At 51.9% G+C, this 17500-nt stretch overlaps 1 protein-coding gene across 2 annotated transcripts in view; it reads left to right on the top strand.

The window, feature by feature from the left end:
- Positions 1 to 17500, top strand: part of PBX3 (PBX homeobox 3) — a 109604-nt gene that overhangs the window by 83475 nt on the left and 8629 nt on the right. For both annotated transcript variants that reach the window (XM_054084058.1, XM_054084057.1), the window contains exons 3-6: positions 1818 to 2059; positions 7494 to 7684; positions 9615 to 9750; positions 16382 to 16547. In XM_054084058.1, coding sequence (XP_053940033.1) covers positions 1818 to 2059; positions 7494 to 7684; positions 9615 to 9750; positions 16382 to 16547 — 735 coding nt within the window. The remainder of the gene's footprint in view (positions 1 to 1817; positions 2060 to 7493; positions 7685 to 9614; positions 9751 to 16381; positions 16548 to 17500) is intronic.

The raw sequence follows: 17500 nt of genomic DNA, 5'->3' as shown, positions 1-17500 counted from the left end.
CTGCCACGGGGACCCTGTGCACGGCATCGCCTGCCTTGGCCATGTGTGTCCAGCTGCATCACGGGTGGTCGGAGCCGTGCCAGGGGTGCCCCCACACACGTGTGCCAGCGCAGGAGCCTGCGGGACGAGGCGTGGCGTTGTCAAACCACGCTCATCTGAACAGGCAACAGAAATAATTCAAAGGGACAATGAAACATTTTTATTATTCCCATGAAATTATATGGAATTATGGTTTTAAATTAAGGTCACAGGTTTAAAATATATTTTAGAGCAAATTAATGCTGTGCTTTCTTGATTCTGTGAGACTGGCTGGTCAGGGGTCAGCTCCCACTGTGCCTGGGGTCTCAGGCATAGAGGTGAGATCTGTACAGGAGTGAGCGCAGAGAGCGGCATTGCTGGTGCGCAGCTGTGGCCGGAGCTGCAGGTCTGGCACAGCCCGGTTGGAGCCCGCACTGCTGCGAGGAGCAGGCACTCGCGTGAACCCACGGGGTGCCAACAACAGATGCCCGGGACCCGCTCTGTCCAGAGCACAAATACCTGCTCTTAAACAGATATATAGAGGTTAATTGGGCTGCAATGCACGCTGTTGCGTTACATTTCTAATGGAAATGCTGATTCCAGAAGCCACGGCTCTGGTGACTTTGTAGTGCTGTAATTATTTCTAAACTTTCTTTTCGGCACTATTGATGGTGGCTTGGCATTACGCCTGCACGACCTGATTAAACTCACAAATTGTCAGCCTTGATCTATAGGATGCAGAAGAGATTGCTGACTGAGCATTGCTTTGGAAAGTCTCGATTAAAACAAAAATTAGATTTAAAATGCTCCCAACTTTCAATGCAAGAGCACTGGTGATTTTAAACACATAACCAGTATCCCGGCATCAAGGTAGAAACCGAATTCGCACATGGCAAGGGGAAGTTTAATTCCTTCCTGTCTGTCCTCAGCCTGTGAGTAGAGGTTGTAGTGCCGTGCTGCCCTGCCGAGGAGCGGGGCAGCCTGAGCGAGGGGCTGCCACAGCCTCTGCCCCCTCCCACAGCTGCCATTCCCAAGGCCGTGCCCCCAGTTCTGTCTCCACTGTTTCCCTCCTCCAGTGTGGGATTTCATCTCCACCTCTGTGGAGCCATGGATCATGAGCAAGACTGGAATGGCTGCATCCCCAGTACTGGTGCTGGGGGGGACCACAGCTTCTCCCTGCTTTCCCCCTGGCATCTCCTGTAGCTGAGGAGTGAGTGGCAGCTTTTTACTCAGGCATTTGAAACCAACACTTGAACTTTGTAGGAGAGTGGAATCCAGTGGTGAAGTCTATGTAAGAGTAACGTGGTACTTAGATCCATTTGGAAGGAAATGAGAAGCAAATCAATTATTTCTGAACAAAGAATGCACTTACTGTTAGGACATGCTCACATCCGAGTGATAGAATGGAAAGGACCACATCAGCCTCGCATAGATGTGCCTGTGTCTCAGCAAACAACCAGAAGGCATGTGTCTGTACTCATACTCCTTTAGTGCTTACAATGAAGTGTTTGAAGGAAACACCTCCTGAAGACTTTCCTGCTCTGTATGGGAACCCAGAGGGTCCCACAGCACGGCCACCCCCGGCGCCTGCCTGGGCTGCCGTTCCTGGGGCTTGCTCCAGAGCAAGGAGCCCATTCGGGGGCCACTGTGGGGACTGTGGAAGGGCTGTGGGCAGGTCCGGTGCCCGTTGTCCCATGGGGCAGGAGGGCTCCTCGCAGGCGTGCAGCGAGCGGGCAGTGGCTGGGCAAATGCAAGAAATACTGACTGTGTTTTCTCTTGTTCTCTCTTTTCTGCCCAAGGTTTGAGCATCCGAGGAGCCCAGGAGGAAGACCCTCCCGATCCCCAGCTAATGAGACTAGACAATATGCTTCTGGCAGAAGGAGTCTCAGGTCCGGAGAAAGGTGGGGGATCGGCGGCAGCAGCTGCAGCGGCAGCAGCCTCTGGAGGGTCTTCAGATAACTCTATTGAACACTCAGATTACAGAGCCAAATTGACCCAGATCAGACAAATCTATCACACAGAGCTGGAGAAATATGAACAGGTCAGACATCAGCCTCTCAGTTGTATGTGTACCTGCTGCTGCTTTCTCCACACCTTCGCTTGCCAGCGCCAGCTGCTGCCCAGGCTCTGGACCACATCCTTTCCTCCCCTTCCCCACCCCACTCTCCTTCTAAAGAGCTGTGGTGCTCTGGGAGTCCGTTGGGCTTCGAGGAGCAGCTCGCCGGACCCAGGACGCATGTCTTGCATGCCTTCGTGTTTTCTGTTGTCTGTAACCACATAAAAGCAGCATCCGAGCCCACCTTCCCCCCTTTGAGCTGTCCCAGAGAGGGAGAGAGGAGTAAAATTGTCTGTCCCTCAGTGCCGCCTCCGTGCCCCGTGCAGGGCTGAGTCTGGTGAGTCGGTGAGCGCAGGCAGATGAGGGCTGAGCTGTGATCTCGGCCTGTGGGCTCCCGGAGCAGGCGGTGGGGAGCTCTGGTGCAGGGCTTAGCCGTGGTGGGTCGGCTGTCGCAGGTGGTGAGGAATCGGGCAGTGAGGTGCTGCCACGGCATCTGGCTGGGGAGCTGCTGCTGTGGATAGGAGGTGTGGAAATCCCAGTGAAGCCTTTTCACGCAGACACTGGCCCACGATGTCTTTGGAGTAAAGAGCTCACTGCAGAGCACCCTGCGTCTGTGTTCACCACTTGGAATTTGGTGGTCCGACACCTTTGCTGCTACAGTGGCACCGGGAAGGGTTGCCACGTGCTGTCGGCTGGTGGTGGGCACAGCGTGGTCCTGCCTGTGGGGTGGGGGCCTGCGCAGCACATGTTCCCCGCAATCCATGGGAGAAACCTCTCTGCCTCCTCTCTTCACTGGTTTATAAAGAACAACAGCATCGAAGGAGACAGGGGAGGGAAGAATGGCACGTGATCCCTGGCCCTCACAAGCCTCAAACGAAATCTTTGTTTTCCCCTCTCAGAGGTGTCCTGATCAAGCTGGTGCACCCTCAGCTTAATAAGCTCAGTGAACCTCTTCAGCCGGCGGTTTCCTGAGCTGAGCCGGGCACGTCCTGTGCTTGCCCCCAGCTCATCATGGCACCGTGTTGGGCTGTACAGACCAAAACCACAAAAGAGATGTGGAGGCAGTGATAAAACTGCTTGAGACCGCGGGGGTGAGGAGACGATCACATAGTGCCGCCCGGCCTCTTCTCCAGCCCCCGTGCTCTGCCTCTTTGCACTTCCCTTCATTGCTGTGTCAGCTTAAAGTGGGACCTGGGCACCTTGAGATCTCTTTATTTTGGAGCTTTCTTTTTTGTCCTGTGAAGACCCTCTAGAAAGTCTCTGTCTGCTTTGCTTTGTTTTTTTTCTGCTGCCAGAAGCGGAGGCACGGGCTGTCAAGGGAGCCAACCTGTGCTGGCCGAGCATCTGCAGGGGAGAGAAGTGATGGGGTGGTGGGGAGTGGGGCATGGGGGAGCAGAAACTGGTCAGGGACAGCGGGAGGCTGGCGTGGTTCAAGTGCAGGTGGCATGGTGTGGTTCAGATGCCCCTTCCACTGTGTTGTTTAAGCGGTGCACAAATTGCTGACAGGAACTCTGTGCAGATCTCCTGTTCCCCCTCAAGCAACCTCCCCGTGCCCTCCAGGGGCCCCAGGTGCCCTGCTGGCCTCCTCGCCCTGCGGGGCCCAGCGCAGCCACAGTGCTGAGATTGGGATGGCTGTGGGACTAACGAGCCCCATCCCGCAGCCGTGTGCTTATAACAGCACAGGGACAGTGGCTGGAGCCAGCGCTGGGCCAGGGCAGCGGCAGGTCGGTGCCGGCAGCTGTTCCTGGCAAGCGTCCTTTGGCTCTAATCAGTTTAATGATGTGAGGGAAGCAGAAGGATTTTTAGCCCTGTAGCTCCATTTACAAAGGTTTCGGCTGAAATGTCACAGCCATCCGTCCACACCACGGGAAACTTTGGAGGATGCTCAAGTGCTGCTAGGAGAAGGAGAGGGAGGTGGAGCTGATCTGAAACATGAACGCTTCCCGTTGATCCTGCCGCCCGGCAACGGCTGCTCTACAGCACTGTGATAATTCCCCAGCCTTGCAGCAAGCCGTCTCCTGCCGGTTTGTGTCTCTGCAGCCGAGAGGCAGCCAGGTCTTTGCAGCGGCTGCAGGTTCCTGGGATGCGGGTGCCCTGCAGCCGGGAGCAGCTCAGCGCCCGCGCCCGCCGGCCCTGCCGTGGCCAGCAGCAGGAACCAGAGCGGCTTCCTGGAACTGCTTTCTAGGCAGAGTTTGATCCTGACGTTTGTTGCCAGTTAGGGGAATATGCTCTGGAAAAAAAAATAGTGAGCACTGGAAAGTGTGTCACGGCATCACCGAGCGCTCCCTGCGCCAGGAGAAACGGCTGCACAGGCAGCTCCTTCCATAATTTACAGCTGCTCTGGCAGGGGTGACACGTTGAAAGCTATCTTCTGTGATTACACTGAAATACATTTTTTGCTGTAGGCAAAAGTACTGTATGGGTCCCAGGCGTCCCGGAGCAGCTGGGAACCTGCTCCCTGCGTTCACAGATGTCTTCTGAATTCACCCCAAATCGGGGTGAAGTGTGGCTGCTCAGAAGACACCACTAGCCCCGTGGCTGGTGCTGGGCCCTGACAACAGGTTTGGGCCATTTCCTCTCTTTTTTTCCCGCTCGTCTGAGGAGCCTTGATGGAGCTTTGAGGCCAGTGGGAGCATTCCCGTTCCTACAGGGCTTCTGAGGAGGTTAACAAGGCCATCACTTATAACCTGACATTGTTAATAATGTCTCAGGCACCAAGCAGAGCCCTGAAAAATAGTACTGAAAAAGGGATCAAGTAGTCAGATGCTGTAAATAAACAAGAGAAAATGAGACAAAGCATCGGAGCTTTGCACTCGGCTGTGCTAAAGCAGCTCCGCAGGTGGGAGGTGCTGGTGAAGGTGAGCTCAACCCAGGCTCTCTCAGTAGGTGGAACCAAACGAAGCCTCATCAAGTGCTTCAAGTAAACTCAGGGAAAGATTTTTGGTTCTTGAAAGCAAGAAACTCGCTTCAGCTTTGAAACATCCAATTTTTTTTACTCTGCTTGTGCAGTTATTTCTTATAGAGAAGGACACCTGAAAATATTTTTAATGCAACAGTTGCTATTTTCTCGTAGGTTTAAATTGAACTCCTCAGTCTGCTAGTGAGGGGGCCCATGACAAGCTGTGTTTGGCCGTTCAGTGCCAAACTCGTGGATTCTGCTCTATCTTTGGACAGGCAGAGCTGGTCTCTTCTCTCAGGGAGAGGCTGCTGCGCCCCAGTGCCTGTGTGACCTCCCCTCTGAGCGTCTGTCAGTGCCTTTGCCATCGGTCTGGTGGCTGAACCCAAGCCTTTCATGCTAGCATTGCCTGGGCGACTCAGCAGAGGATGCACGGGGACGATGCGGTCCCGGTGCAGCGAGGCCGGTGGGTGCAGGCACTGCATCCGACTGCTTCCCCTGCCCAGGCCAGCGGCTGCCGCGCTTCCCAGGCGCTCGGAGCCAGTCCCGCACCGGGGGGGTGAGCTGCACTGGGTCTGCCTTCACACAGGCCAGAGCTTTGGGATGGGAGGAGGAGAACCAGTTCCCATGGAACAACTCCTGCTCTCCCTGGGCAGGAGGAGGGTGGCCAAGGGACTTGGGGCAGCATCCCCGTCTCTTCAGCGTGGCGAGAGGGGGTGGCGCTGGTCACCTCTGTAAGCTGTGCTGCCTGAAGTGTCCAAACAGAGGGAAAATATGTGGGTGGGAAGTAGGGATGAGGAGTGTTGAACTCGCTAACGTGGAGCTCAGAAGGTCTGGAGAAGGGCAAGGAGTGGCAGCTGGCAGGAGGAGCCGTGGTGCCTGCGCTGGCGTGGGGCGGCAGTGGCTGGCGAAGGGCGCCTGCACACAGCCTTGCCGGCATGCTGTATCCAAACGGGCTGGATGTAAATTAGCCTGTAATTTACTTTCAGTAGTGTAAAGAAAAAAAAATCACTTTGCCTGAAGTGTATGCATCTTTCTTAAGGGTGTACCCAGATTTTAATTATCTAAATGTAAATACTTAACGAATTTTACTTAGAGTAATGAGCTAAAGTGCACACTACATAAATGAGATGTTCTAATTAATCATGTATGAACTACTGGTTTAAAGAAAAGCTATGTGAATTCTGCGAATGTTGGGCTATTGCCAAATTGCTAATCAGCATTTGCATTCATAGATGGCTTCACTTAATAAGTTGTGAGACGTTCAGCAAATGTTATAGGAAATTATGAGTTTTTAGATGCATAAACTTTTCACTTTTAACTCTTTCCCTCGCATGATCTATTGAAATGCAGGAGAATCCCTGAAAATGTAGTTGTCAGACAGATTATGTAGATAGTTTTCACCCTGGTTTGAGAGGAAAAAGGGGAGCTGGAGTCAAACAGATCCGTAATGTATGTGGTCTGGACGAGGTGCTTGCAGTGTTTCCTCCACGTGGTTACTGGCTGCTAAGCATTGTGCCTGTCGGCCGTTCCTCTGGATGTAGGAGAATGAAATCCTTTGGCCTTATTTGGCCACGCTGGCGGCCCAGCGGCACTTTCCTTGTGCAGGCAATGTGCAGACCTCCCACGGGTGTGCCAGCCTTGCACACCTCCACCTTCATCAAATCAAGGTCTGAGGAGCAGAGAGCAGGTTGCCTTGCATTGCCCCCAGACCCCGTGGAGGCCAGCGCAATGCCGGGCCCTCTCCCCTTCCCAGAGCTCCGTCCGGACAGGGTAGGTTAGTGCCTAAAATGTGCTGGAACCCCAGTCTGGCCCTGGGCAGGGATTAGCCCTGTGGCCGCTGTGCAGCCCTGCTGAGGAGATAGCGATCCTGGGGTTTGGTTTAGCCACCTGTACACATGGAGGCCTGGATCAGGCGGCATCGGGTGATGGTGCAGCCTGGAGGAGTTTATATCGTTGTGTTTGTTCACCTGCGTAGTCTGGGACTGAGAATTGATGGCTCCTCGTGCCTTCCTTCCTCCATCGCCTTGGTGGCGATGGCCCACCTTGCGGGCCAGGCTCTGGCGTGGCTTGGCTGCAGCCCACCCTCTAATACATGGCACCTTGGAAAGATGTAGAGCTCCTCGCCAGCTGCGGGATGATAACCCTGCCTGCTGCCTGCATGGGGCTTGGTGGGTTGTGGGACGGGCAGCCCTTCCCAGATTTTGCTCCCTTGGCTGCTGAGTGTGTCTTGGTTCCCTCTCCCATCCACCTCCTGCCTGCAGCCGTAGCGCGCGGATCCTAATCTCTCCTCTCAACTGCGGTCTGGCTGGGGATGTGAGGATGCTCAAAGGGATAATTGCACAAGGAGCTGTGCCGCAGTTGCTCAGCTCCCCTCGCTGCTACAGGAGGGTCCAGAGTCTCATATCCGTGTGTGTGCAGAGGGGACGGAGCAGTGTGAGGGTCCTCCAGCCCCACCAAGCCCCAGCTGATGTCCTTGTGGGATGGAACAAACCAGTTTCTGAGCCTCTCCTTCCTTTGCAGGCATGTAATGAATTTACCACACATGTGATGAACCTGCTCAGAGAACAGAGCCGGACACGTCCTATTTCTCCCAAGGAGATTGAAAGAATGGTGGGCATCATTCATCGAAAATTCAGCTCCATCCAGATGCAACTCAAACAAAGTACTTGTGAAGCAGTAATGATTTTAAGATCAAGGTTCCTTGATGCCAGGTAAGGCAGAGGCGAGTACCTCTGGCTCTTTCTGGGGGGAAGGAGCCATTGCTGGGCAGCCCAGGGAGAGTCTGGTGCTTCTGGGAGCTACATCCCTGTGTGGGCAGGGAGAAGCTGCTCTGCCCCAGCAAGCAGCCGGGGCCCTCATCCCTTACCCAGCAGCTGTGGAGGGTATTTGCTTCACAGAGCTTTCATGAACAGCAATCCCTTTTCTACTTATGTTGGTGCAAAGACGAGGCTGGTCTCCCCAGTGCTTGCTGGTTCACCCTGCTTGCGTGGGAGTCACTTTTGTGCAGAGGGCTGTTTTGTCACAGTTATTCAGATGGCTGCCGGTACTGCTGTCTCGCAGCATAAGGCCAGCCTTGCAAAACACTGACCCTGTAATGGAAGAGCCAAGTTCTCCAGGAGGGATATGCCCACGGGCTGCGGCTGGCGCTGGCTTAGCAGCTATGCACACCCGAGGTAAGAAGGACGATGACGCTTCCAAAAGCCAGATCTGCTGGCCCGGCTCCCGACAAGCTGTTGCCTGACTGGGTGCAGGAGAAGGCAGCACCTTCTGAACCACTCACAGCCGGCAGGTGTGTCCCCTGGACACCCGTGTTGCTGCCGGAGCTCAGTGCCCATCCCCATAGCCCACCGGCCTCCAAAGCAGACTGTGCTCTGCAGGCTGCGAGGAAGCAGGCAGGCTGGGGTTAAGAGGGGTTTTATGGGCACAGTCAGATTTGTGAGGAAGCCCTGATGAGGTGGGATATCGATCCCGATCCCCAGTCTCCTCTCTTTTGCTGAGTGCCTCTCTGCAGAACAGGACCCTGGCAGCTGGCAGGGCCCGGCAGAGCAGGAGCTGAGCCCAGCGGAGCAGGGAGGAGCAGCAGGCGCCACGCTGAGCCTGCCTTCAGCAGCTATAGCTCCTGCTTCACACCTGAAAGCTGTGAGGAGCTAAACAAGGCAAAATCATTTTATTAACAAGGAGGTCACTGGCAGGTGTGGCAAATTAGGGTAATTACAAACAGTTGGAGGAAGTGTCTATGGAGAGCTGCTTTAACTGCAAAAGGTAAAGCTTGCAGATGCACATTTTAAAGTGATTTCTTTAAAAAGGAGGAAGGTAAATAAGGCAAAATGAGCGGAAGCACAGTAATGAGATAAACATAGCTCTAGGGAGAGAGCCTGCCTGCTCCAGGATACAGTGTAGTTAGCAGAATCGTGATACTGCTGGAAGAGAGCGCTGGGGATTGCGCTCGGCTGCCTGCTGGCCTCGGGCGCAGGCAGTTTGATTGCAACCAGCCCTGCGGGGAAGGGAGCTCTGAAGGAAATGTTTAACCGGTGCTTCCGAGAGGGTGTTCTGGGGAGGAGAGCAGCCCACAGGCTCAGAGGGAAGGCACCGCAGCTGTGCAGATGCTGTTGCTGTAACCTGTGCAGCAGGAGTGCAGCAGCGGCGAAGGGGCTGTGCTGCCTCCCGGCCAGCACGGCCTCAGTGTGGGGCTGGCTGGAGCGTGTGCTGGGCTTCCAAAAGGCTTTGCTTTCCTGCAAGGCTACAGGGCTGTGCCCCTCGGTCCGCATCGCACACGGAGCAAGAACCTGGCCCTACTCAGCCCTTGGCAGGAGGGTGCACAGATGGGGTCTCCCTCACAAAGCCACTTGCTCACAGAAGCCAATTAGTGCAATGAGTGCTATGTAAGGACATGGCAGCCAGGCTGCCCGGGCCAAGGCAGATCCCTGCAGGCCAGCTGTGGGCATTGTAGCCTGCAGCCTCTCTGCACAGTGCTCAGAGCCCTGCTGGAGGGCTGCCCCAAAGGAATCAGGGTCTCCAAGACTGTGCTCTTGTGCTGCGACATGGACACGTGAAACAAGGGTCCTTTCCACCTCAGTTGATGCTGCCGGAGTCCTTTTGGCATCTGGAAGAACAGCCGTGGTTTTCTTTTTTTCATTTCAGACGAAAAAGGCGTAACTTCAGTAAACAAGCCACAGAAATCTTGAATGAGTATTTTTACTCCCACCTCAGTAACCCTTACCCCAGTGAAGAAGCCAAAGAAGAGCTGGCAAAGAAATGCAGCATCACGGTATCACAGGTAAGCAGTGGATGAGAGCAGTCCTGGCCCCATCCCTTTGCTCCCCGGGCAGTGCGTCGCCCTCCCTGCTCCCCTTGTGAAATGGCAATCTCCCTGTGGGCTCTGGGATGTACTTCCCAGAGCGATATGGAGGCAGTCCCTGCTTGGTACACCTTTGTAACTCCTTCAAATCTGTGTTATACTGACCGTGCTAAAGTTCAGCAAGGTGTTGGAAAGTGATGTAAGCCCTGCCGGAAAGGCAGCGGGCCAGTGGGTGACAGAGGTTGTGCTGGGGTTAACAGACTGTGCATACAAAGATGAAGACAGAAAGAAAAAGGCTTTCAGGTTGGCACCCTACTTTCCACCAGCTTTCTCTTTGTGTGGTCAGCAGGATTCCATGCTGAACCCCACTGTCTGTTATGAATTTGTTACAACTCACTGTGTTGTTGTGCCAGTTTATCGACAAACACATAATCTATCTCTATAGATCAAAATTCTTTGATTGCTTGAAGTTGTTTTTCTAAGGTAGCCAGGAATTCAGCGTCTTGGTGCTGAAGTGACATGAGTAGCTTCTCTGTAGCAAAAATGTGTTGGGCAGATTCGCTCATTTTATCACGAAGAGCTGGTGTTACTGTGAAGTTAATGCAAGAAAACTGGCGTCTTCCTAATCCAAAGTGCACACGACGCTGGCTGCAGCTGCTTTGTGTGTAGGCCAAGGTACATTACATTTGCAGCTCTGGACAGGTGTCCCGCAGCAATGCTCAGTCCGATGACACTTCCATCAGGCTTTCCCTCAGCAGATAGCTTAGAAAGCAAACCAGCATTTTGCATTTCTTGCGGCCTGTATATTTTATAGAAAACCGAATTATTCCCCCCTGCAAATCTGGCTCACGCAGCCTGGGAACGGCTGCACTTGGGTGGCAGGGAGAGCTCGACAGTGCTTCCCAAGTTCTCCAGCCACCCGTTTGCCCACCACGAGGACTGGTGTGTCATCTCCTCCCAGCTCCATCCACTCCGCTTATCAATATTTCAGGTCCTTTAGAGGAACAATGCCTGCGGCGAATGTGTTAACTATTAATGACTGCAGGCTGCAGTATTGGCATTATTAGCAATGCAACCTTTAGCTTTATAATTAAGACCTGAGTTGAGATTTACTTTATAGGTCTCCCTCGAATGCATGAAAAATTCAGGCCCTTTATTGAAGACTTTCAGAGGAGAGGCTGCCCTGCTCCCCCAGATTTTATATCACTTAATTGACTTTGGATGCTCCCTGGATGCAAACCCCCACAGAACTGCCATGTGACATGAGAGGCCAGCAGAGATGTATGCGTGCCTTGCTGTCTCCTGGCGCATTCCTCAGCACACACCGCATTCCCAGTGAGGTGGGAAATGTGTGTGCCTGGTACCAGGGGAAGGTTAAGGGATGGAGAGGGGACACTTCATGTCACATCATGTGAGCAGGGGCAGCCACAGTGGCTGGGAGAGTTTGGCAGAGAGCACGAGACACCTGCGGGAGAGCTGTGTTCTGTCCCACAATTCCCAGCGGGCAGGGAATTGTGCCTGGCAGAGAAGGAGTTAGCGGTCCCGCAGAGTGGGCAGATAAAAAGCCAGTTCTAGATAAGGCTGGAGTGACTGAGGGAAATGAGATGGAACATTTCAGGAGCCACAACTGATTGCTTCTAGTGCCAATAGATCTGATTTCATTCTTAATTGGTTGTTTGGTAAGATTTAATGTATATGTTATTGAATGAAATAAAAGGCAGGCCAAAAGATGGTCCAGAAATGTAGCAGCAGCAGCGAGCCTCTGATACGGATGTACGTTTGTCTCTTTAATATTTGATATGAGCATGAATTAGTTGTTTCTTGAATCCGTTAAGAAGTCCGGGAGAGTGGTGGGAGTAGCTGCATAGCATCCTCTGCCGCACCACGCACAGCCTCTCAGTGACATGTCCCAGGACAGCTCTGACCACACAACCTGGGCACTGGCAGCCAGCGAAGCGGGTTTAGGCCTTAGCCGGAGCTTTGCTCTGGTAAGATATTACAATCTAAGAAAAGCTCCAGATAATGAAAACGGGGTAACGTATCTCCTAGTAGGAGAGGAGCATGCGTGTGAGAGAGGGAGTGCCTGTGATCAGCTGGTGGCTTGAGTTCCTGATAGATCTGCTGTCACCATGAGGAAATGTGAACACCGTGGATATCCTAATCCTGGAATTTCAAAGGCACTTCTGAAGGCTGTGTGGTGGGACTGCAGGGTTAGCTGGTATTTACTAGGTCAAACTGGGCTGGAATTGTCTTTCCTTGTACTGAAAAATGTATCTATTCCTGAGGCCATCTAGCAGAAAAGCTCTGAGCAAGCAATGTAAAACAGCCCAGTGCACACTGCTCTGGGCTGGCGGCAGGAGCCAGAGGATGCGATCCAGAAATTGGAAGTGAATTGAGCAGTCATTTACAGTACTGGCAGGGCAGCATCGCATGGGATAAGCAGTGGCATCCAAGCAAGTGACTGAGCTACACCTCGCACAGGGCTTTTATGAGAAACCTCTGAGTGCCTGCCTTTCCAGCCTTGGCCAGGAGTCACCCGGACATTGCTGTGCCCGGCTTGGTGCCATTTACCTCCATGCCAAAACCGCCCCGGAGGTGCACAGAGCTGGAAAACAAACAAAAAATAATGTGAGCGAGTGGCTTTCTAGATTCCTGGAGGTCATGGCTCACGTTTGATGGAGAGGCTTTGTCCTTGTTCCGACTGAGCCAGGCTCCCCCGTAGCCTCTTCTCACGATGATCCAAGGTGCTTCATTCTTGTACTGTCAGTGCCGTGTAACTGCTGGGGGCAGATTCATGGCAGAACGTTTTCTCCCTCAAACACTTAATTAGTGAGTGGTTGGGTCATCCTCCCCCCAGATTAAGCAGCTCACTGGAAATCTTGCTGCCATAGCACTTTACTGAGCTGCAAAGAAAATTGTCTCCCAGAATCATTTAGTCGCAGACGGGAGATAGATGGTTCCAGTTTGGATATCGGTGTTTGAAATAATATGTAGAGAAGGGTTTTCAAGAAAAGCATAAAGGCGAACTGTTTATTAAGATGAACACTTTGCACAATTTCATTTTTAAGAGTACAGAGAAGGTAATTCTGGGGAAAAAAACATCCTTAACGGAGACCATCGTCGGCTGTAATTTAGAGCTACCCGATCAGCACGTGTTGGTGAGAGTTAAACTGCATCATCTGCTCTCCCCTCGCCATGGCTGCGAGGTGAATGGTTTATACTTTTGCAGATGAGCCTCTTGCTGGGTGTCAGAAACGACGATCAGTCCATCACAGGGGCTGAGAAAGGGCAAAAGCATTGCTGGAAGCGTGTCAGTGGATTACAACAATAACATTTTTCACCGCTTCAAACAAAAGAAGGATGTGGTTGACAAGAGAATGCGTTTACAGTTCTTCTAAGGGAAGAACGCAGAAGCTGTTCTCAATACCCCTCTGCCCCGGCTTCCTCTGAGTCTGTGTTCGATTGCTTCCATAGGCAGAAGGGCAGGGAGAGCTGTGTATGAATAGAGAGTACAGGATGTACAGGCTCCTACCCCTTGACTTCATCTGGGAAGCAAGGAAAAAAAAAAAGATGCCAGCTTAATTAAATAGTTCCTAGAGGTGAGATTCTTACCTTTACACCACGTACCATAACTGTGACGCATTGGTTTTCCAGATTTTCTGTCTGTGCCATTTGGTCAGGTGTGGAACATAAACTGTGCTAAAACACTTGGAAGCCCCATGGAAAATGCCTGTGATCCATCGATAGGGAGCTCGCTGATTCCAGCAGTGATGCTCTGTGTCAGCTGTGGCTTCTGCCGAACGAGCACTGATTTATCCCATGAAATCGGCCAGCAGGGAGACACGAGGCAGGCCTGCCCCATCCCAAATCCCATGTTAGGCATCTTGATGATTTAAGTAATAATTTATTGTCTTTTTATTTAACATTGCAATTAACATGATAAATAAGTGCAACAGTATTGTTTGAAATGTAATATACAATTAGGCCCAATTAATTAATTGTCCTTCAATGATCAGGACGAGAAAGATGTTCATTGTTTTTTTTATGTGAAGAGATTATTTTAATGAAAAATGTGTTGTGTAGCAGCTTGCCATGGAGGCAACTTTCATTTTTGGGGTGAGCGCGGGGCTGGATGAAGAGCCAGGGCACCACGCTGGCATCCCAGGGCTGCCCAGCGCCAGCATCCCTGTGTCCCCTCGGGACAGTGATGCTGCTGGCAGCAAGGGCAGAATCACGGGATGCCCTGGGTTGGAAGGGACTCACAAGGATCATCGAGTCCAACTCCTATCCATGCATAGAACAACCCCAACGTTTTCGCCAAGTGTCTGAGTGCATTGTCCAAATGCTTCTGCAATATTGTCAGAATTGGTGCCGTGTCTGCTTCCCTGGGAGCTGTTCCAGTGCTCCAGCACCCTCAGGGTGAAGAACCTCTTCCTGATGTCCAACCTAACCTTCCCCTGGCACATCTTCCTGCCATTCCCTCAGATCCTGTCATTGGTCTCCAAAGAGAAGAGATCAGTGCCTGTGCCTCCTCCTCGCCTTGTGAGGAAGCAGAAAACTGCTATGGGATCGCCTCCAAGTTTCCTCCAGGCTGAACAGACCAAGTGACTTCAGCCACTCCTCATACATCTTCTCTCTAGACCCTCCACCAATTTTGTGGCCTCCTCTGGATGCTTTCCGGTAGCTTTAGATCCTCTTTATTCTTCCCAAACTTCCCCCGACGGGGTGAGGCGTGCTCCGGGCGGGCTGGGGAGGCTGCAGGCAGCCAGCACAGCCCCGCAGGGAAAATATCACGATGGTAAATCCTGCCTGGCGCAGCCCCAGGCCCCGTCCTGGACACGTCCAACCGCTGATGTTGGCCGTGCAGGCCTGACCAGAGCCCCTGCGCGTCCCCAGGCTGTGGCGTGCTCTGCGTCAGCCCTCGCTGTGTGCTCCAGGGGAGAGAGAAGGGTCCTTGGGCCGGGAGGCAGAAGGACCTGAGTGGTGACTGCGCGACCCCACAGGATGCGGTGGGTTCCCAGGCAGCCCCGGATGCCGCGCTCTGCTGGTGCTCGGGGCACGTGCTTTAATCTCAGAAACGGTTTAACGTTTCTGGATACTCATTTAGATGTGGTATGCGGGTTAAACATAACGTACGATCACTGCTCCTCTCATTGCTTCCAATTAAACCTTGCTTGTTAGTTTAACCTCTAGGTAATCCCATCAAACAATTGATGTCAAGGAAACACTGCCCACAGTGGCTCTGGATGAGTGGCCATTAATTTTAATTGCCTTGATATTAAAGATTAAGAAGTATCAGGACTAGCAGAATGGAAACGATCTGATGTCAAGCAAATCCACTCGTTGAGGCTTCCCCAGGCTGCTGGTGATATTAAAATTTTACTGTGAGAATTAAATAAGCCTTTATTACTGATGGCTGTTGTTTGATTGGTCCAGGGGCGTGCATAAACAGAGGAGTCTCACGCACATCCATGGACAATACAGTTGATGTACAGAGATTCCTCAATTATGAAACTGTTAATAAAGCATAATCTGATTGTCCACAATAATTATTTGCTAGGTTTCATTAATGTATTATTGTTCCTGTGACTGACAAGGTAATATTAAGTGCAATATATAGAATACGGTGGAGTATTGTCTCGGGAACAGAATGTATAAGGAACCTTTCTTGTTACGGTTCAAAGCTAGAGGCTTCTCATTAATTGTGTTTAAACAAAAGCTGTGCTACATGAAATGCAGCCAGATTTGTCTCGTGCCTGCAGTGGGGCGCCTTGCTGGGCACTGTGGTGTGGGTGCCCTGCCGGGTGCTGCAGCTTGTGGTGAGGCTGCGCTGGCAGCTGGGTCATAACCTCTTCTGTTACGCTGGTCCACTTCCCTTTACCCCTCTGTTGCTACAGGTCCCTTTTTTTGTCTTGGCGGCCTTGGCCTTCTCCAGTATTACAAACCAGGTTTGTTATTTAGGAGCACTGTTAGAGCAAAGCAACGGAGAACGATTGTACCAACTTCCCAGAGTGGCTCTAGCTATGCCCTCTGTGTGGGTCAGTAGTTGGTGCCTCATGAGCCATCTTGGCTTCCGTACAGCATCTTCAAAGGAAGATGATAAAGTGACTTTTCAGCCATTATTGGTTTATTTGATTCCTTTCATTTTTAGCCAACCAAACACGATTCTATGAGTATGCTGCCAAGGCTGTTCCAGCCCAAAAGTAAAGAACAATTGCTCTCTGCCCACTCACCCTCACTCAACCAGGCCTTGGTCCCTCTTCAGCAGCTTTTGGGGTCTTGTGCCAATTTTGTTGACGAATGGCTCATAGCAGTAGGAGACAATGCTGTACGAAGTGCTACAGCAAGTTCCAGGATACCCATCATCATCAAAGAGTCATCTCTCATGCATCTGTTTGCTGACAGAGAAGCCGAGCCAGATCCCATTCATACCTGTAGTAATATTTAACTGGAACTTTGTTACTGCGAAGTTACCTGGAGAACCTGAGGGGTACAAGTTGGGGGCTGGGACACACGTATTTGCTGGATCAAACACACGTCTTGAAGGTGTCACACTTTGCTGGGTCAGGCATTTTGTGTCTTTCACCCTTTCCACCTCTCTCCACTGCAGGTGTCCAACTGGTTTGGCAATAAGAGGATCAGGTACAAGAAGAACATCGGGAAGTTTCAGGAAGAAGCCAATCTCTACGCGGCCAAGACGGCTGTGACTGCAGCGCACGCCGTGGCTGCAGCCGTCCAGAACAACCAGACAAACTCCCCCACCACACCAAACTCTGGTACGTACCCAGCCCATGCGTTAAAGCATCCTAAAGGGCATCCATAAAGGAAGACCCTCGATGGTGCCCTAGTGAGGTCGATTGCACTGAGAAGGCTCCCTCGAAGACCTAATCATAGCACAGGGAGTGGGGCCAAGCCTGTGGACCTCCACGCTGGACCACTGCAAGCGCTGAGCGCTGCGATAGGTGGCTATGGCAATGAAGCTCCCGCAGCCTTGTGGGGGAGCAGAGTGGGGCCCACATAATTCCTGCAGTAGTAACGTCTGCCTGGCTCGGGCTTCTGGCAGCTTCTTCTATAGCTTCTGTAGATATTTTAAGCTTTCTCTCATTCAATGAAAATAATGTAAAATGGGGCAGAGCTCCAAGTCTGGTTTTGTAGAAGTGTTAAAATTATTGTCAAGATAGGAACAAAACAGAGGACTATTCTAGCATCCGCTAATTAGAATTTCAATTCTGGGCTGCCTGAACTGGAGTTGATATTATATAGAGGAATATAAGGATGCAACTTTTGTTTTGGAGTTGCTCTACCACATGTTCTTCTGCAGCATTTAAATATTCTCTCGCTAGTTTGTTGGCGATGCTTTGCAAACCCTAGCACTGATTTGGTAGGGGGAGCGTGTGAAAAGGTCGCTTCTGGGGGCTCCAGAGGCAAAGGTTTCCATGAAGCATAGGTGTGTTTGGCATTATTAACAGTAAAGGTTTGCTGTGACTTAGCTGTAGGCAACTCGTAACGGGTGTAAAGGTCCATGGGAAAAAACCTTTAATCCAAAGAAAGTGAGACAAAGGTTCCTCCTCTGATGGTAATGCCAGCTACTTAGAATTTGCACACCATTTATTTCCCTTTTGAGGAGATGTTCAGCACAGGCTCAAAGTTAGTTTTCTCCAGGTGTTCGGTGGTAGCACCTCCCGAGGAAGTGATCCGCCACAGAAAAGCTCTCAACATGATGCCTTGT

This window comes from Cuculus canorus, chromosome 19 (genome assembly GCF_017976375.1).
Source record: "Cuculus canorus isolate bCucCan1 chromosome 19, bCucCan1.pri, whole genome shotgun sequence".
Classification (NCBI taxonomy): domain Eukaryota; kingdom Metazoa; phylum Chordata; class Aves; order Cuculiformes; family Cuculidae; genus Cuculus; species Cuculus canorus.
The sequence above is the reverse complement of the archived record's forward strand: the minus strand, read 5'-3'. Positions and strand labels throughout refer to the sequence as shown.